The 22,210-nt window shown below is 43.8% G+C and overlaps 2 protein-coding genes across 9 annotated transcripts in view; one reads left to right on the plus strand and one right to left on the minus strand.

The window, feature by feature from the left end:
• Positions 1-22,210, plus strand: part of LOC124412217 (teneurin-a) — a 497,247-nt gene that overhangs the window by 445,031 nt on the left and 30,006 nt on the right. The gene's annotated exons all lie outside the window — the stretch shown is intronic.
• LOC124412224 overlaps positions 1-22,210 on the minus strand; it is a 204,480-nt gene that overhangs the window by 140,890 nt on the left and 41,380 nt on the right. The window contains exon 2 of the mRNA XM_046891929.1: positions 18,629-18,713. Within this exon, the coding sequence (XP_046747885.1) occupies positions 18,629-18,705 (77 nt within the window). The 5' untranslated portion in view covers positions 18,706-18,713. The remainder of the gene's footprint in view (positions 1-18,628; positions 18,714-22,210) is intronic.

Below are 22,210 nucleotides of genomic sequence, written 5' to 3' on the forward strand. Positions count from 1 at the left end.
CAATATCCATGAGTACACAGTAGCGTTATTACATATATGTAGAGATCTATTATATTACACCTACGTAGGTATTATAGGGCAGCTCGGAAAACGCTGGTAGTTCTTGGCACGGAACAAGGTAGATAGATAAGTATGATTTCCCTACTAACGGCTCAACCCGGTGAAACAAGGGGTCGAGAAGATAATCAATGACGCTTACAATACGGTCGGAACCAAAGCGCCTATCTCTTCTTACACACGTACCGTGGTATCGTCGTCTTTTCATAGTGGCAAGACATGCGATCATTCGCTTGGATATAGCCTATCTGAACAGGCATTGATTCGGGCCGAAGCGAAGCGAAGGGTAGACTTGATCCGCAAATCAATAGAGTTCCGATCATCGCGTTGCGTTGGGCCTGTAACTGCAATTTGACCTAATCGTTGGAATTACTCAGAATCAAAGTGAATGAAATTGGAAGAAAAAAGTAGAAGAAAGAACACGAATACTTCATTTGAAATCCACTTTCAACGTTTTCAAATTTGCCAAAACAAGTCTGACGGTATAGAATTGTAAAAAAATATGCATACCTGTTTATATTTAATCAAATAATTGCAAAATTTCCGATTCAAGAAGATGAATTCCGAACCGTTAAATAATTCGCAAGCTTTTTAAATTTTCAATTCTAAAATACGCCGAATTTTTGTGACCGAATTCATCCCCTTTAAAAATTATTGGAAGTAGAAAGTGTCGAGAGAGAAAAGTTTAGTTTTGCAAAGCGTGCGTCGTCGAGACGTGAGTAACCCCATTGCTACGTAGCAAAGCTGGTTTCGTTTCCCTTGCACTTCCTTTTCCTTATTCATTTACTACCACACAGACACAGACACAAGCACGCACTTGCGGCGATATAAAATGCGAGAATTTTCTTTGTAAAACTCTCGAGATCCCGTTGTGTTTGTGGTGTCCGTTGGTAGTCGTCCTCCCCCGTTTTATACTGTATACCGAAAGGGAACTGCAGCGCACACCTTTCTAGGTGAAATATTTCCCCCTTAAGTCTTCGCGGCACAGTGTCAGCCTACTTATCTTCATAATTATTGTTACCGCTATTACCGTTTCTATACAGAAACCGAGTTTCTAAGGCAACCTTTCATTCCGTTTCGTCCCGTCCTACTCTTTCCATTCTCTCTTCCACGCTGCTGCGCCTCACCTCCTCCTCCTCCTCCTCCTCCTCTTCTTTTCTTCAAGCTTTATGCACTTTTGTCATGGTTCACATTTGCCGTGCGTGGGTGATACACTACAGCTTCTCCTCGTCTTTCTCTCTCTCTCTCTCTCTCTTTCTCATCCACATATTTCTCCGACCATGTGACCATGCAGCATGTACCTGACGTACAACCGACAGATGGGCTGGTCGAAGTGCCGCAACGGCAATATTGTGTCATTTACTCATTGTGTCGTTTCCTCTTAAGTTTCTTTTCTTTCTTGTCTTCTTCTTTTACTTATTTTCGAAGGAGCCGGTATTCATTCCTTCAGGGACATAAATATGCACACGCAGTCCTGATCCACCCTCACCTTCTCTCTCAGCTCCTCAGCGACACGTTTCCTCTTCAGAGAGCGTGAGGTATACCGTCAGCCCTACACCCCGTCCGATATTGATCGAGGGGCAGGGAGGAAGGAAGCGACGTCGTTTCTCCGGGTTATTATTTCATGCCCGTGTAATTGCGAGCACGTGAAGAGCTGCACCGGAAATGCCCCTACAGCGATGCAGTAGCGTAGCAACCCCAGTTGGCCTAGAATCCACCTTCGACACCGAGTGAGTCTATAAGCGTCAGTGAATCGCGATCATGAAGTCGTCCACGATATCCGAGGAAATCACGTGACGAGCTCGGGTGGGGGATAAAAATATAGAAACATCAGAAAAAAAAAGCGACAACTGAATGTATAGAATCTAAAAATGGTGAAAGTCGAAGTACGGATAAGCGAAAGATTAAAAAGGTCAGAACACAGAATGCCAAACGGTAGAATTTGTACAACAGATTCTCGAATTTGCTGTACCACGTGCCGTTCTTTATTTCGACTCACTGTGTTTCCAATTTTCCCCATAACTCTAGCTTTCGTACCGCGCTAAAACACAGTCAGCTTGATACGTCTTAAACCTAAACAAACTTTTCGCCAGTTCTCTCTACTCCCGCTTCCCGAGTCTGTTCAACTCCTTACTATACATATATGTATAATTGTACAGACTGTACAGTTAATACAGAGTAGTTTGTTGCTCTGTATGTAGGCGAGGAGATTTATCCGACAATTAAACTGTAACTATAGAGAAGGAATGTTGGGGGTGATTTGGAGTGAAAGAGGAACAATTTCAATTCCAACTTGGATGTCTCGCATTCGTGGATAATACTTCAGAGTGTATTTACACATCGAGTAAGTATAATATGCCAATGTTCTTCATCATCAGGATCCTTCGTAAGGGTAGCCAACTTCCGATTTGTATAACGAAAGTTATATTTTCCTGGTAAACAGACTGTAGTTATCAGTTTAATAAAATCCGAGTGGAGGAGGAGGAGGAAGAGGAGATAAATAAATAATAGAGACGAATAAGAAATGAGTTATGAAAAAAAATTGTTGAAAAAAATTTAATGAAAAATGAAACTCAGAGGAAGAAAGGATCAGTGAACGGAACAAACAGAGAAAAAATTACTCTTGTTCGAACACATTTGTGAAGGCTATAACTGCGTCTTCGTTTTTCCTTTATCATAAGCTATACGTTGACGTATTTTTCCGAAATCGAAAATGATCGGGACCAGTGCAAAGTCGTTGCAATTAATCTCAATCATTCAATATTAAGTATTGTCTCAGCGTTTGCTTCTACGACATCGTTTTTTTTTTATAAATCCCCGAGGATTCAATTTTAGAATTAAGTTCCAGGAACTTGTACGCGTATTCGTTAGAAAGAAAGAGAAAGAAGAAAAAGAAAAACTTTCCTTCAAACTCGCAGGCTGATATACCTATCTCTCGAAGGATTTTAAATTCCCCAAGGCGTCGATCAGCAGGTAAAAGTGACTTCCACTTCAAGGGGCTTCAAAGGCGCCTAAAAATAAACTCAACGCTTCTGATGGCACGCCCCAATCAATTTCCGCACACCTTTCAAGTTTCAAGCTTCACGTCTCTTCGGATCATTTGAACCCTTAAAAATTTCAATATACCTAAGCTACACCAATTCCCACGGATACCTTTTTTCCCCTCCTCAAACGATTGAAAACTCCATAAACGACAAAGAATATTCCCCAAACAAAACGCGGTTCAAACGGCATATTCTGCACGCGAGCATGTGGTGTACAGCTAATCAGTTTTCGATTATCGTTTTGACGGAATTCTGACCTGAACGCGGAAGGAAAACTAAAATTGACAGGTATATAATCATCGAACAATGCATGTGTAGGATAGGTAGGTAATTAAACTTGATTATTTCACGCGATATTGGAACGTCATATATTACGGGGCTAACGGGGGAGGAAATAATTTTACACGAGCACATGCAGGTACACGTATAATACAAGATTATAATTCCGAACGACACTCGTGACCAACAAACCGATCCCCAACGTGATTTTCCAATACTATGATTATATTATTAGAGCATTACCCTCGAATAAATTAATTAAATAATTTCAAATTAACTGTGCCAACACGTTGTCGTCACTGCAGCTTCGTCATATCCTATATCCACGAGTGTTTGGTACACCACCACCGGGTTTCATTAGAGGTGTCGAAAAGCTTGTATTTGACATACAAATTACTAATTATATACTTGATTCCCGCATAATATAGATTATTATTATTATTATTATTATCAATAATACGAGAAGTGAGTTTATATGACCGCACAGAATGAAAAATTCACGGAAAACCTTTTTTGTCGTTAATTTATTCATCGTTATTTTTCCTCTTCTCTTCACTACTGCATCATGTTCGTGTATATATAGGACCACCTTGCTGTATCCCGTACGTAGAGTTCCAAACGAGGTAGAAAGAATTAGCTTTGGTGAATAAATGTGTTGTACGCTGTATACGTACCGTAACTTTCCCGGGTGTGTATACGCGATGCAGTTTGTTCCGGTCACACGTGCTCGTTAAGAAAATATCGTACTGTGGTGGCTTCAGTGTGTAGTAGCCTGCCTCTCCTCCTCTCACCGCGCAAAGTTGAACAAATATTTCTAATTAAGAGGCGACGCCCCGCAGGCAGACTGATCGAGATGAAAAAGTAGAGAGAGAGTGAGAAAAGGCGGGGATAAAGAAAGAATAAAACGAAATACTGGGGGGGGGGGGGGGGGGGGGGTGAAAGAAAAAAAAAAGAACAACAGCCAATTTGCCCCGATGAATATTTCACCGGGATGAGCGACGAGACGATGAAAAGCTATATAGGTTTATGGGCCCGGGATGGGGGTGAGCTAATATTACCTTTTCATATAATGCCGGGGCATATTAAATAAAAACAGAATCCTGATGGAACGCTGGCGTATCAATAGTCCCCGATATATAGTTATACTTTCCGTATGTATATGTAGGTACAGCTTATACATTATACGCGCGTGCCCGTGTATACATATCGAGCTTTTACAATGGCTCTCTAAATATCTCTCCGCGGAAGTCGCAGGAAGCGAGACTCGCGAGATATATATTTTTCAAAATAAAAAACCATCATTGATGTCTCTCTGATATACATATATATTTATATGAGTGTATTAAATTTTACGTTGAAGCTCCGATCGATATTACATGGATCAAATCCCTCCCTTGAATTCTCCTACGTCCCAGTGGGATTTCTGGCCAAAACTGTTCCACGTCATTAGGAGACCCCCCCCCCCCTCCCCTCCCCCCGCCCTTAATCCCAGTGAATGCGGTCGGTGTGAAAAGCGAGGGGGTTCCCAAACTCTGTCGCCTTCTATTCCATAAAGTGAACGGATCGTCAAGAGGCTTGTCAATTTCCGCAGCGCGTAATTACTAAAATATTTTCTATAAAAAAAAAAAAAAGAAAAAACAAAAAAAAAACTTGTCAATTCAGCGTCACGTTTGTTCGAATCGATGTTTTACATCCACGCGAGAAAGTTAATCGAGATCCGAGATGTAACGGAGACGATGCGATCGGAACCCTCGTTGTTCGCTCGTTCATCTATGATTATGCATGTGGGTCTGCGGAGGCTGTCGGCCGTAGTTACTTACGATTAAATGTAATTTATAAAACAAGCTTTGCCCCGAATAATAACAAGCAGTCTCAGTCCCCCTTGGTGCTAATCTATTTCAGTTCATATCTTACAACTGCAGGGTTCTATTCATTCAATTAAGGAGATAAATTCTCCTTCAAACGTTATAAAAATATAATACTTGTTATATCATATGGGAATGTATACATATACATATACATATACACATATGTATGTATATATATATATAACGGAGTTAATTAATTAACAGTGCATTGGTATTCGTAGATCGAGGGATAGTGATTATAGAGAGAAGAGTTTTTATAGTCTCTTTAGTCTCTTCTTCTCTAGTTTCATAGTCACCAGATACCTACCGATTCCCGAATCGTTATATAAGCGTCTTTCGCGTCCCGTTGAAAATTCGCGCAGCATCCCTTTTCTTCTCGCTCCCCCGCATCTCTCTGCACGTTGAGGATTTTACCCAGCTTGGGAAAATAAATCTATCAAGCTCGAGTTTCAAACGAAAATCTCCCGGCTCTCTGCCCTCAGCTTCCATCCTTCCCTCGGGCATATAAACCGACACCTTGCCGAAATCTGGAAAACTGAGGCTGCGTTGCCCATAAATAAATATAATACCGTCATTAGGAAGGCGTCACGACCCTCCCGCAGCTTCTTCCGGCATACAAAGTTTCCCTTGCTCTGAATCGCGGGGATGCGTCAAAACAGTTGCAGATTTTACTGCTCCAGCTTCCCACTCTCTTTCTCTCTTTCTCTCTATCTCCATCTATCTATCTTTCTCGCTTTCCCTTCCTCTCAGGGATTTCTCTTCCACCCCGGTAATTGGCCGCGCATAAACTTGCTCTCATTTCTCTTGCAGTCTCTTGCCCTGTCTCTCCTCGCTTTGTAGCCCCTTCGTTTTCCGTATCCCAAGGACAAACAGAATGCGTTGAAAACTCTTGCCTATAAATTTTAAGGGAATGGCTGATGAGATCCAGAAAACATTTCTTCCCCAATCGTGCGCACACTAGACTTCTGACTTTTAACAAATCTTGATCAAGTTTTACGAAATCAAACCCCCGCGAGGTAAGTCAGCATACCTATATAGTTCATGTTCGATACTGGCTTTCGATGAAAGTGAATAAAAGTATAATAAAAAAACCGAGAACCCGAAGCTGTCGTCGGCCAAAGGAGATTCGGTAATGGATTTTCAGGGGTGTCCAGTAATCACATTTTTCAGGAATGGTGGAACAAAGAGAAAAAGGGAGAGAAAGAGAAAGAGAGATAGAGAAAGGGAGGACGTGGACACAAAGTCGGAGAGTCGACGAATCGAACGTCGGGAATGGAGAGCTTGGCGTTTCGGATGACGGGTGTACCACAGAGACGACGGAGTCCAGGACTCGCGGAGTCTGCATTACTACGTCTGTCGATATCCGTGTCAATCCCCGAGTAAAATAAAACGTCAACTTCTCCCGTACCTCGGGCCCAAAGTAATTACAAGTTCGCCTGTAGACGTTCCCATAGAAATCAAAGGACGTATATCAGATCAGATCTCGCTCGCGCTGGCGCGAACCGCGATTTTCGCAAAATTCTACAGCGTCGTCTGACACCGTCAAGAAGAAGAGTATCAAGAAGATTAAAAATCGCTAGTCGAACCCGTTAAAACCAGAGATGAAAAGATTCACACCTTCTCAAACCCAGAATAAAACATTCAATCAACAATTCCGAATTCCGCGTCGTCGGTAAAACAGAAAGTTGACCTGTATCTCGACCCGATACCCCCATGCTTGCCATGCTTGCTCAAAAGCATCTCGTACATGTCGAATATATACACGCATACCGTGACGGTGTATGTATGTATGTAGATACGTACGTATATGTATTTGCGGAGGTAAGAATGCCCGTCATCTCCGGATAATAAGGACTCTGAGAAGCCTGCAAGGCTTCACGGCGAACAGGACGCGACCCTCCGTTCGATGGAAAGCTCCCCTTACAAGCCTGCGGATGGGCCATCGATCCCGACCACGACGTCATATTTACCAGAGAGACGCCAGGAGCGCTGCTGTGACGAGGACGACGAGAAGGACGAGAAGGAAGAGAGTCGAGACAAAATAAACGACGTCCCTCTTCCCCTCGCTCTCTGGGCTCCAGGGCATTGAGTCGCTTATATGTCTTGTCAGGGGGGGAGGGGGACGAAGAGAGTAACGAAAAGATAGATAAAGAGAGCCGAGCCGAGGAGAAACGTTGAGAAATTCGACTAATTTTAAATATTTAATTCAAACGAGGTAGAAGATCTGTACGTATTAAAACGAGATAACAGCGTGCCATCTCGGCGAACAGCCTCGAGCATCGAACAAGACCGCGGAGGAATGAAACTCAACAAAGAAAAAAAAAATAAGAAGAAGAAAACACATTTCATGGTAAATTAGAAGGTAAATGATTCAGTGTTACAAAAGGGAACTGTTATACAAATTGTCAAATTCAAGTTAGGCAGCGTATAAAAAACATGATACATGAATTGAAGTTGAAGTGACACTTTCGTCGTTCTAATAATCAAATAAAGAAGCAGCAAACGGTGAGAGGTTGTTGAATTATACATCTATTTTTGAAAAATCTATCAGCAAGGTATATAAAAATTTTCATTCACCTTATCGAACAATAACGATAAAAAATCGTTTCATTTTCAAGAAAACAAAGTTGAATTTTCAAAACGTCGATATTATAGTAGATTTACCAACTCCGAATTTTTACGAATGTAACCGCGTGACCATCTCATACATTTAATTTGTTTTCAACGTTTAACGTGAAAAAACGAAGAGGATTGGTAGATGCGAATTGTCGATGACGAAAGCGTTCGATCGCTGCTTCGTTCCAACTCCGTATCGATATTTTCACCCATCTGAACGCCCATCGGCAATTCTGTAACACAATGAACCTCCCAGTATCCCCAACGTCCGATCTCGACTTCGACATATTATACGTAGATACAGTAAGTGTACACGTATTCGTGGGTTATACACACACATATCAAACTCACAAAGATTAATTGACAAGTGCGTGTGAATCTCGAGGCTGAAAGTGGAAAATTGTGAAAGGTTCGCATGATAAAAGCACTGCCGCGTCAACTACTAGCCAAGCCATTCACAACCACCCACGTAAATTCCCACACTAACGTAAGACCACGACGATATTCGAAAGGTCGTACGTTGGTACTACTCCACTTCCAAAACTCCGCGTCTCTGCACCATACAACCACCCTGGCACCAACGGCAGCAGCAGCAGTAAGAGCACAATGGTCTCCATTGTCGTTGGACAAGTTCACGCTCAGGGCCTACGATAAATTTATGGCCCAATAACTCAGGCCCGATATTATGTCCCACGCCTTGACTTAATTGCGCGGTAAGGCCCTAAATAACCTTTATAGGTGTTGGTCCGATTACGAAGTGGGCGTGCAGGTAGGTCGGTGGTTGCTGCTGCTGTTGCCGCCGGAGATGATCTCGCCTCGGGGGTAAAAACGAAAGAGTTTCGTAATAGGGCGAAATACGTGACCAGAAAGTCTCCCTCTTGCTTAGGTTCACGATCAACACATAGTTCAGCATTGGACGATTGTACAGAAGTTGATTACCGCCGTGTTAGTATGATAAAATATAATTCGCACTTTTCCCCTTTTACCTATCTTAGTAACGCTACGGGTACATTAACACACAATGAGATAAAATCGTACAAATTATCTGTCCCGTACGTCTTCTCGTCGTGAACATATTTACTAACTTCATGTCACTTCGCAGCTTCATGCAGTTCGTATATGTACTGCGTCCTGCACTAAAGTAATCTCTGTATAGGTATATTACACATGAACGCACACAAACACGAACCACGATGCATTTGTAGCTAGTCCGAAGCCGAGTGAATGAGTATCGTGAAGTGACTCTAATGCGTGTAGCCAGCGTGAATGATAAGATTGTTTCATGACACAGATATACAAGACGCACAATGTCGCACCAAATCGTATAACTAATACCCCCGAAATCTATTCCGTGGCGATGATGAAAACGCACGTATGATACTTTTTCCCCATATAACGGCGGTGATCCTTAACGAAACTGTTATCGTCAATCGCTTAATTGAAACTGTGTAGTATAAGCTCGTTCAATTTATCTAGCCGTTGCGCAACACGTATCTATACACGTATGCTTTTAGGAGTGAAGTTCATCTCCCTTAGAAGCCCCCCGGGGGCCGGAGGAGAGACGGAGAAAGATATACCACGAAGCTTGATCATGCCCGGATATATATATATATATATATATATATATATATATATATATATATCTATATATATATAAAATACCATCGTTCACCAGCAAGGAGCAATTAGTTAAGTGCATTTCTCTTGATGCAATTAATTTTTGTCTCACTGCATGCTCGAGTGAGAGAGTAAGAGAGAGATGAAAAAGAGAACTAACTGCCTTCGTTCGGTAGCTCCGATCATTGGCTCATTAATCTCGAACGTCCAACGCTTAAGAGAGAATTAAACGTGCACTTCCTATTGGTAGGTTAGATACGCAAAAAAATAATACCAACAAATTCAGGAGAGAAGTAGATTCCGCCCCTCATAGTAAATTCGCAGCTGTTGCAGCCTTGCAAAGAGTCAGCATCAAAGATCAACATTTGTACAGGCAGCGAGCGGTCGAGGCATGAAAAAAGAAATTCGGAAACGGATATATAGTTCGGTGACAAAGGATATTGGAAAAGGGGGTAAAAGGATAAAATCAAACCCATTGACTCTCTGAATTTCACGGTTACAAACCGCGGGCGTGTTAAAAAAAAGTAACGTGCCATACCTGCTTACTGCACAACCGAACCCAGTTTTCGAGCTACGATTGAATTAAACTTATAGAAGCCTAATCAACCGGGCAATACATCAATATCCTTTTAGGCGTCGCGGTCGGCATGGACTGACACCCTCACCATTCCATTGCCAAAGAGAGAGAGAGAGAGAGAGTCGCTGACTGTGGGCACAATGCAATTCGTACGATAGTCACAGCACAGCATGTGACTATGACTGCATGCACTGCGTGGCAACACTAACATGTTGCAGGCGTCGCGACGCCGGTGCACGATGATGTCGGTCTTCCTATAACACAGCGCAACGTGTGTATCATACGTGCCTTACACGGTACATGGAGGCAGCGTCAGTGTATCCTGCAGGCAGCTAGTTAACCGTCGCATTCATCGATGCATTGTTACCGTTTAAGCGGGGTCTTCACGGGTATTTGAACACGGTGCTTACAGTCCTGCAACCTACCAGATGTGTGGACTCTAGGCCTCTTTGTACTGAATATTACCCGGCGTATACAGTGCGGATAGTCGTCTCGTCTTTCTCTATATTTGAGGTAGCAACCAATGCCATACATAACGTAGACGTACGTGAAACGCCATCATTCGTACACGGTGGTGTCAAAATTGGATCTTATGGAAATCCACTCTCACCTATAGGAACACTGTTGCATCCTTATTATACAAATCGGATCCTGATCTGATCTGATATTCACTATAGACTAACGAAACTCTGCAGATGCAATCGCAGCACGGAAACACTTTGCGAAACGACAGGTAGAATTTTGTCGCGGTGAAATTTTACACAAGGATACTTCGCCACCCTGTAGATATACTTACGTACACTCGACGTTACGTATCTCTATCACATATTACATATATAGAGTTAGAAGAGCCTCCTCTCCAATTGATGAACAGCCTCTAGGTATACCCGCGCGAGTACAACTTCGGATGGTTATAGAGCAGCCATAGCAGAAGCCGCATCTATTGTGAACAAGAGAGAAGCATATAGCAACGCGAAGTTGCGCTATTGAAAAAATCCTCCCCAACCCAACCCAACCCGCCGAACTATGCTTTATGAAATTCTTTTGAAGGTTAGGAGGGTAAACTGTGCGGGGTGCATGGAGGGTAGGTACCCCAAAGCCGACGAGCGAATGGATGTAATGGAGTTGGGTTTGTTCGGTATGAAATACAAATTAATGAACCTTGGAACTGACGCGCGTCTCTGTAATTGTAACTTACATAGACGTGGCTGTATTAGTTGTATCAGGTATCATGGAGGCTGATCCACTTGAGCACTCTCTGTGCGTATATGGAGTATACATGTAAATGGAGATTGGTGTGATTATGCGCATATGTAACTCGCCTCGGGGATCATTACCGCTTGAATGGCCGCCGAGTAACTTATATAGATTTTGCACGGGGAGGCTGCGTCGAGAGGAGATTACAGTATTTAGGCGGGCACTCGAGTGAGGCACGTCATGTTTGATGCCGTAGGTTTCATCGTTACTGGATCCCGACATGCACACGCGGAGAGTCTGTCGGTTCATCCGTCGGCCTCTCCCGCTGTACATCTTCATTAAAATCTTAATTAGATAGTCACTCGACAAGCACGTTTCGGCTGTGTATATTCCTATGCTATAGATATATTGTTATATTCATCTCGGCGGTGCATCGAGTGCAGTTATAGACGATGATGCACTCGGAGTATAAGGTATACCTTGTAAAAAGGAGATTGGAACGATGCAGGCAGCAGCGCGGCGATACATAAAGCGGACACGTAATCAGCTATTTCGGAAACCCATCTCAATCAAGATTATAATTAGAAGTTTCCCCCCCCCCCCCCCCCCCCCCTCGTTCTCCCCGAACGCACCGCATTAATTTAGGTCCATTCGAACGGAGATCTTTATCTAAATCTTGGCTTATATCATTTTATCTATCCTCTTATTCTCTCGCTCTGCTTCTTTCCCTCGAGGATTTGCCCAACCATAGAAAGAAAGAGAGAGAGAGAGAGAGAGAGAGAGAGAAAGAGAGGCGGACATGGACTCTTCGTATGATCACTCGGCTGGAATTCTTTCTTCGAAATCCCTGCTAGGGGGATGAAAATGGGTAAGGAAAGAAGAGACTCTCTCCCTCCTCCTATCTTCTTCCGGATGAGGCTGTGCTCTACATGCCCCGTTTCGCTGTACCTTATACGCCAATTCCCTGCGGCGACGAGATAAGCGACTAGAGAGTCGTCGCTCTTTCTTCTCTATCGAACCGCTTATCATTCTTCGCCGCGCTGCGCTGTCCGGTCTTCATCTTGTCGTTTGATTAACGCCAGGAAAAGAGCGCCGATCGTACGCCGATACGATGATGATGTCGATGCTGAAACGAAGAACCTTTGTGCAGAGACTTCGCGCCTACACTCGACTTCCGGATACCTCTTCGAATTGTCTCGCTTCTGTATCAAATGTCGAGGGTGTCGAAATTCGAGACACGAAGAACGGCGGCGCCCTTAAAACACGCTTCTGACCTTTCGCCTCGGCCGGCGCGGATCAGCGACGCCTTCAACTCAAGTGACCATTTCGTGAGAACCAACTGCTTTACAACCGTCGACGAGAAGGAGAATTTCCACGTGTTTCTTCTCTAAATCCTCTTCTTTTCATCCGCAGTTGGCAACTCTCGCATTTTGTAAAAACACACAAATATGCCTTCCGGGTTCCTCAGGGGTGTCTCTTATACCAGATCCAGTTTCAAGCACCGAAGGGAAACTCGAAGCTGCAACGTTCCTTTCCTCAACCTTGCTGCAATCCTAAACCAGAACGTTTCCATCATGTCTTCGTCGTACCAGATGGCTCTAGATTTTATTTTCGTTCTGCTCGTGTCTGCCCTTCTTTCCTTTTCATTCGTTCCAGACAGACAATTCGCGACGACAAACACTGGGGGGGGGGGGGGGGGGGGGGGATTTAACCACGCGTGATAAGAAGAATGAGAAAAAAATGCAAAGTCTCGGTACCTACGTTAAACCCAAGGGTGTCTCGTCGTTCCTCCTAAGCCCTGAGAGCGGCCTTCTCGTGTGGCGAAGGAAAATTCATTACACCGAAAAAAGGATGCCGGGGACCGGGTGGACGAGGCGAGGAAGCGTGACGGATCGACGCTCCGCACTAACGACTCGGATGTGTCCGTCGTCGACGTCAGTCGGCTCTGACCGTGTCTCAACGAGTAATTTGTCGATACCATGAGCAGACTCGAGTCGGTACAAGAAGATCGATTGCTATCATTGAGGAGTAACCTGCCGCTCCTTTTCCTGTCGGCGAACTTATACCGGCTCGGTCCAAGTCAAGTGTCTGTGACTGTATACCTAATGTGTCGTTGCAAAACACAGATAGTGAAGAACAAATCCGAAAGCAGGGAAAAAAAACACACACACACATCAAAAACTACGCCGCAAGAGGATTAGTTTCACGAAAATTCAAGTTGGAAGAATATTTATAACCATCTGGTTTCAGAGTCCCGTATGCATGCGGCTTCTCGGAGTTTGAACTACTGGCTACCTAGTTAGCCGAGACGAGAGAGGGCGGGCGTGCCCGCAATTACGCTGAAATAGTACTTCCGGTTGAGACCGTTGTACCTACCGACCAGGTCGGATTAGGTGCGCCGCGGCGGTTTGAACCTCGTTTTCACAGGAGAGTTGATGAGGTGACGCGAAACGCAGCTTGTAGATCATCAGGCCAGCGAGAAGATATCTTTATAGATTGAGAATTCGGGAATATAGTCAACCGTAGAAAAGTGATCTTACGCTGTGAGTATAGGTATCATACCTACTACATTTATTCGGGATCAAAGAAGCGAGACTGAAAGAATTAACGCAGCGAAGGAATTAATGCACAACCGGTGAACCGGTGATCGGTGGTGATTCGAACCGATAAATCAGCCAAGGAACTAACCGGGTAATTTATAAGCTTATAAAACGATCAGCAGGGAGAATTATTGCGTCCGGTTTGGAGTAGAAGTGATGAATCGTCAGGCGTTTTTTACCATGCGGATATATACGTAACTAGACACTGGGATTTTTGTCGTTGTTGTTGTTTTTTTTCCGTTATTTTTCTTTTTTTTTGGTGTGTAATATCGATAGCCGCAAAGCCTGATATCACAGCTATGATGTTTCAAGGGGCACGAAAATGGTAAAAATTCGAAGCGTTTCGTACGCAGGTCGAAGCTATCGGATAACTGATACGCAGGAATATGTGAGTCCTCTTTTTTCTCTCTCTCTTTCTCTCTCTCACACACACTCGTCGAGATTATATCAGAGGTAGATGGTGTACATACATAGCGATGCTGGAGGAAGAATACCGAGCAACGCGAACAAGTCAAGCGCAAAGTAGTTCATTCATTTTTCAACCGCGAGAAGAGTTAAAATTAAGCGCGATGCACGTCTGCCACGAGTACAAATGACATACACCAACGTACCAAGTACTTTCGTATCTACCCTCGCTATTTTCCGGCCTTTTTCATTCTTACGCTGCATCCGCCGCGCCGCGGGCGCAGCGAGGATCTATACGTAACGCGGATAAAAGGTCCGGGGATCTATGAAACAAGAAGCTCTTCTCTCTCTCTCTCTCTCTCTCTTCTTTTTCGCAAGGAATGCACATTAAAAACGATAAATTGCCCCTTTATATATACATATTGCAGATGCATTTGTTACAAAATAACGTCAGAGATATTATTTTTACTGATACAAATCCGTCATGTCGAACGATTGTTGTATAACTTTTTGATTTTTTTTTTTTTGTACTTCGAAATCTTTCAGACACCTTGCAGTTAAATAATTCAATATTGCTTCCATGGTTTAAAAACAATTGTTTTCGAAAGTAAAATTCTATTCTATATTAGATTCCCAGCATCGCCTAGAAAATCGCTTCAAAGTCATAAGCGTGTTGACGCACAAAGGAAAAAAAAACAAAAAACAAAACAGATCACTGAACGCTTCATCAAAAACACCGATCTAGACGTAACAATTTTCAGATCCTGATAGTGACAAGCTTTATACCCGTTACATGTACACTCAGACGTGAAGATATGCATCTAGATTGATCTGTGGGGGGATAGAGAAACCGTATGTGTGCGCACGCGCTGTACATTATTATAGTATATGGTAGGTATAGCAGCTCCAGCATCAGCAGCAGGTTTACAACTAAATACAATATGCGCAGACAGGCGGATCGTCGAGGGGCAAACTAATTAAGTGTCGTCCGTGATCCTGTCAAGAGAATTTGACAGGCATGGCCACCTATGGCGGAAAGGGGTGGTCGAACGGGGAGAAAAGGGGAGGTTCGTTGGCATTTCTCTTTTTCTCTCGCTCTCTTTTTCTTTCTCTTTCTCTTTCTCAGGGGTGTGCGGCGAATGCGCTGCACCTCGGTTTAATGCCGTAACGACATGGTAACCCCTGTACGCTACACAAGCAACCCTGCACCTCAGTGGGAGTAAATATAGAAATGCCAAGTGCCAGAAGACAGAAAACAGAAAAGCAAACGGTCTAAAAATAAGAGCTTTCCGCCACGACGTACCGGATCGTCGCGTCGTCGTCGCATCCGCTCGGTATAGAGGTGCAACGGTGGTGGGGATGCGGTTCTCAATGAAATTGCGAAAAGAAAGTTCGTCGACGAGTCGCCGACGCCAAGATGCTGAAATGCTGAAAAGCTGAGACGCTGAGACGACCTCACCTCACCCTCCATCTATTCCGAGACGATGAGCCGGGGTGGCGTAGACGGAGGATGGAGTCCGGAGTCCGGAGAAGATGGAAACGGTGCAGACACCCTCGTGGCTCCACACGTGGACGTGGACGCGCACTGCCCGCCCCGCGTAACACGCACGCACACACACACACAAACACATACACGTATCTATATATAATGCAGTGGACAATCGCAACCCCTGGAATTAGATTTACCGAGCTGCAGTTGACTCGACCCCCGCGTGGAGTTTCGACGACCGGGTCTCCGAGTCCATCCCCCCTCCCTTATACCTACTTTCGGACGACGACGCGTGCGGGGTGAAATGCTTTTACGAGAGGGTGGGGCTGGAAAAAAAACTGGCGGAGAGCATCCGCGAAGCGTCGTCACCGCAGTGAAGGGATGTCCTTCGCTCCCTTTCTCTGGTTTTCTCCATCCCTTCGCCCGCCAAATCGTTGCTCTCTCTCTCTCTCTTTCTTTTTCCGGGAACGGCCGGTAAGGTCGAAATGGATATAAATCTGAGGAGCGAAGTTCATTTTCGGGATTATATCGCCACACCGATACTGCGTATAAACTTCAGATTTATGGGGCATCGGGGAGGATCTGCAACCGCCGACAGATTCTCAACTTCTCGCTATTCCTTCTCTATAACCAGCAACCTGCGGCTCTATAGGGGGATGAAGAAGAAAAAAACTCCCTCGAAAAAACGCTCCTTGTTCTTAGACTCCGTAGAGCCTCTGAATACGAAAATATACTTTAACCGATAGCGTTTAGGTTCTTTCCCATTCTGATTCAACGGTCATACTTCAGACCGTAAAAATATGATATTGTATTCGATAATAATACATCTAAATTGCACTTCGAGGTTATTTCTAATTATCTTAATGTCAAAAATAGAATCTAAATGATTTTCAACATATCGAACCAGCATTCGAAAAGTAATTTTAATCTTGTCGTTTGTCCCAAATTTCACGATTTCTTTACTTATCAATATCTACGATCGACTAGAGGACGATAAAATTTTACAGTCAAAATGCATTTCGCGTTTTTTTTTCCTTTAAAAATGTACGTGATAAAAATTTCTTACTAAATTATGATCGTTGAGTAGAACACAATACACAATGAACAATTTATTCCATTGACATTTTGTCTATACTTGATCGCCTCGCATAAAAAAAAAAGAAAAAAATTCCACTCGCCTAGCGAAACTAAGTGATAATTACAAGTGGAAATTTCAAAGGTGCATACACGTGCTGTCCTTTTGAGGTCGAAGCGTCGAATGCAGTATACGTAGACCTTAGAAAAGACTGACGTTAGTTTGCAAAGTGGGTAGGTGGATAAGTTTTAAACGGAGCTAATATAGCCGGTCAGGCAGCCTCCTCTTCTAAAGCGAAAAGCGTCAAAGCAGATCCTGACAGGTTCCAACCTCGGCACCGAAGCATACCTACATCCACACAATTCATAATCGACGTTAACCTTCATCACCGTTATCGCTGTTAACTTATCGTAAGTAAAATATCGTCCGTTATTTTCCGGCCATATTGCAAATACGGAATGGAAGTGAATCCTTCACACGCAGATCGTCCTGAGCTTGAAAATGTCGGATTTCGCTGAAGCAGAAGCTCTTTCCGGTGAAAGATCGAAAAAATATAATAGAAATGTAGGAGTTCTGCCATTAACTCGCACGCTTTTCTCATCGACGATGATTAATGATTAGTTACGTGATCGATACTGACGATCCAGATGTTGCATGTATGTGTGTGTGTGTGTATATATATAGATATATACCTGCCGATTTAATATCCGAATAATACGAGTATCTAAGCGTTCAATCATGCGTTGAGAGATATAATCGTTTGTACATAAATTGTATGATACGTATGTTATCCTAATACAAAATCATCCGCGTAACGATAATCGGACGATTGTGGAGTTAGCATTGTATCAGCATTGCCGCGATAATTATACCGTGTCAGCCGCTCGTTCATTCTGTGATAATTCTCCCCCCTCAGCAGAGTTGCATTTTATCATTAAACAACATTATCATCCCTAATGCAATGCTTGAGTAGGATCCCAACGCGCGTCAACGTTATCGAATTCCTATAGAGAGAAACGTGACGAAGTTTCGTCACATATCATGTATTATACTCAACGGAGAAAATTACACTGTGTAACGGACGGGGGGGGGGGGGGGGGTTCTCACCCCTCGTCGTATCTCGTCATCGTAGAATATGGTGGACGGTGAACGTCGGAAGATGTTGCCATGCCGGTTGCATCTTCGCATTTTCGTTTTTGCATTGTGCTCACGCTCGCAATCTTATTACTGGCACACACGTGGCCTAATATTCTCTCCCCCCACCCCCACCCTCTTCCATCCCCCGCATATCCTCCTCGTCTAAACCGACGGGCTTCTCCCTCCGGCTTCTCTTCATTGTTGGGATGCGACGCCCGTATCCGACGAGGGATGATCGAATGCTTGCGAAATTCGCAAAGCTTGAGGTGATATTCGAGACCCGCGTATACATATAGCCACCTTTTCGCCCTTTTGGCCAGAGTACAAGCCTCTCGGATATAACATATACTCGTATGTATAATATATATAACACACACATGTGTGTGTATATCACAACATATCACTGAGAACGGGACTATTTTATATTACACCGCTTTATCAACGCCGAAACGTGGCCTCGAAATGAAAAATCGAGATACACAGGAAGGTTCGTACGGCTTCACGGCATCATTTCGACCTGCGATGAGGTCTGATTCCGTAACGTGTAAAATCGGAAAAATGGAAAAGGAATAAACAATGGATAACAAAAAAAAACATACACACATAACTGAAAATAATAAGCTGAAAGGCCTCTCTCATTAGCGGTAAGACGAAACTTTTTACTCACCGATCAATCGACTCTGTGTGCTGATTAAACCAGAAAGAATACGCCTCGAGCAGTGGAAAGAGTTGTAATGGTAACATCGCAGTATCTGCAAGAAATGAAAAGACAAGTTTTATATCTTCTGTGATTTGTGTGTGATAGTTGTAGCAAATAAAAACTAACGATAAGAGATGATAACTGTGTCCATTATGGATTTCAATCACCGCTCTGACCTCTGTACTAACGGGGAAAAAAAGTGGTTGTGGCTGACAGAGTCTTGAGACAAGATCGTCGTACTTGGAAATGAATGTAATCAGTTGAAGAAGGGAAAACAACGTTGAAAGAGATTCCAGCAGTTTGATAGTTTCTTTTTCTTTTTTTTTTCACAAATATCGATAACTGCATCTTCTCGCCCTCGATGGTTGTTGGTGAAACGTATGTACGTATATAAAGTATATATATATAATATATATACGGTATAAAGGTCAGAGTTCCTTGGCTTTTCAGTCTGTTCCCCGCGACTATTTCATAGCTATATACATACGCGTAGTCGGCTCCATTGCATTATTCAATTCTGATCGCCGGCAATAAAGATTCGGAATAGCCCAGAGAAGGGGGAGGACCATGGCCAGCGTGGCTCTGACTGTGAGTCCATGGCACATTATACAATACATATATACATATACGTACATCACAAGTATGGAAGAAAAGTCATTTCTACAATACTTTAACCGTCGTTGGTTTTCTTTCTCCTCATTGTCTTCAACTCTTTCCATACCCTACTGGGTACATACTATATAATACGTATATGTATTATATATATATATATATATATATATATGCGGAAGAATAAAAATGAGGTAGGAAGGGAGGAGAAGTTCATCCTCCGTGATGTATTTTTTCATCTCTCACTTATTTCTCAAAGTCAGCAGAGCGGCAAGAGGGGCGGAAAAACGTGGGCAGAGATTTTACGAGATTTAACAAGACGACATCCACCATAGTTCCCTCGGGCCCCCCCCCCCCCCCCCCCCCCCTTTCCCCGCACCTGCCGAGGGTAGGATAGCTATTTTCGAACGATACAAACCCCGTGTAACCAGGACAATAGAAGCCATTCGAGGATTGACACGAGCCTCGTATTACAGCCAGGTGGGGGTAACAAAAGGAGGCGTAAGACCTGCAACAGGGGTGAGCGCCTTGACGTCATGAAAAGATGTTTAACCTGGACTCGGGCGACGTAGCGTTTTGCCACCTTTGGACCGTAACGAGATTAGTTTCAAGTGACACTTGCCCGAGGCTCCCATTCAACTCTGATCCGATTCAATTTACCTTCTTCCTTGACACTAATCTCATCCACCTGGCAATCGGAAGTGCGTATATTTTGAGCTCCCAGGTTCGATTATGCGTTAAAACCGTCAGCTATTTATCGGTTGTATCGTAAATGCATTCGCGACGCGTAACAACGCCCGTTCTTATCGATTCGCAATATAATAGTAATAACAGCAGGGTGAGGGAGGGGTAGACGTTAATCTAATACAACAGTTGAGGGTGAGTTATGTCGAGGCTTAAGAGCATTAAATGAGATAGCTTTTACCGAAAGCCCATATTAATAATAATTATCAGAAGGTATACCTACATCAGGTTTCTACGAGTCATTCGATCCATTAGAAATAAGTACCACCACCCCCCCTCGAAGCGTCGCGTTGTTTCTAGCTTATAAGATATATAGGTACCCTAATATCCGAAATAGAATCGCACTAAAACCCTTTACGATGCCAGGCGATAACGTTAATTAAATCTAACCGTTGACTAAATCGCCTCGAATACCTGTCAAACCAGGATACGTACCTATACACACATCTACTCGAAAATTGATCAGGCAATTAATATTGTAATACTCCAGGCTTCCTTTAAGTATCGTTAAACGAGGCGCTCGATCTTACATCCCAAGGATTATACTGCCTGGACGTAGAAGCTGGCTATCGCAGATAGATACGTACCAGCTGACGCGATATCATTTCACACCACTGTCACACAAGGTGCGCGAAAGGTAATCCCCGTGTTAATATTAATGAGCAAAGAATTGATAATTAAAAGTCTCAAGTGCGAGATGAGGGCAAGAGGGTATGGGGTGGACCCCCTTAACGGTGCAAAGGACAGTACCTATCCAACTAGGTATACTATAGAGATGCTCCTCTGAGTTCACGAGCAAAGATTTATCTGGAACCGGAGCACCGGTTGAACTACCTCGACCTAACGACCCCAGGGGCTTAACCTTTTACCTGGAGCGTGGAACGTTCAATTTCAGCTCACCGTCGCCGTCGCGTCGCAGCAACAGCGGTATAACGGTGCGTTGTTCGTTTGTGTATCGAGTTACGCGGCCCTTTGTACGTCACCCCTTTGAATGGGAGAAAGAATGGCCGAGAAACGAGCGAGGCTGCAATAGAAGCCAGCCTACAACGAGGAGTGAAGAGAAGAGAAGAGAAGAGAAGAGAATAGGAGAAAAGAACGAAACGTAACCCTATCAGATTCTTTATTAGGACGCTTACTTCGGGTTGAAACTATTTCTACGATTGTCCACGGTTACCGATGCGTATCGTACCTACTCGACAAAGCAAAGTGTCGTGTGTCACCTGCATACGCGCAAGCTGCATTCAGTCTCTCGTCCCATCTCTACATCTTCTTCATTCTCTCTGCATTATATGCATCATTCGAACAGAGATTTATCCCCCAGATATAGGTACCTACCGACGAGTATAGCTTCATGCCGGTTGTTACCTGAAACGCGAAACCTCGTAACTCTTTCCGAGTCCCTGACACACACGGCTATTGATTTCAACCTAAAATATGAAGACACCGCACCGACATTCTTATCGGATCCACCCCGCTTCCATTCGAAGCGATTGCCTTTTCCACGTTCATCTTCTTCCTCCTCCTCATCTTCCCATTTCACCCTCTTATTTTCGCCCAGCAAATCGAGTTATCCAGCTCCACTGCCGCTATACTTTCTTCGCCGGTGTCACGGTACGCCGATGCTATTAAAAATTACTATCGGCTACCAGCTATATCCGGTTATTGGATACTCGTAACGATCAGCAGCTCTTGGCCAAGTGACTGCACCGATTTTTTCCACCTTCTATTCACCCGGCATCATCCTCTAATTACCGTGATTACTTGCCCTATCTAACGAGGTTCCGGTCCGCACCCAGGAGACATCTACACTAGCGGACGTAACAACACCTTTGCAGCTCTACTGTACACTATCCTATTCAATTCGACGAGCCAAGTGTATCTTTAGAGGCAGAAAACCTTCTTCGAATGAGGCAATCTATTCGTTTTCGGGTCCTCCTCAACCACTTATTGAATTGGCATATGGCACAACGACTTCAGGAGTATACGTTCGTATTGCGTCTTACACACCGACCTGTTTTCGACCTTCGTATATCAGGCCTGGTTTTATTCATCGTTTGTTACGTGACAATTGGATCACACGGTTTGGTATCTGCGACAGCGAGATTGATCCAATCATCCACTCAGACTGCACTCAGCGCTGTGTATCGGGCCAACGGAACGCAACGCAAGCGTTCTAACAGCAATTACCTTTTTACT

This window comes from Diprion similis, chromosome 11 (assembly GCF_021155765.1).
Source record: "Diprion similis isolate iyDipSimi1 chromosome 11, iyDipSimi1.1, whole genome shotgun sequence".
In the NCBI taxonomy this organism is placed as follows: Eukaryota; Metazoa; Arthropoda; class Insecta; order Hymenoptera; family Diprionidae; genus Diprion; species Diprion similis.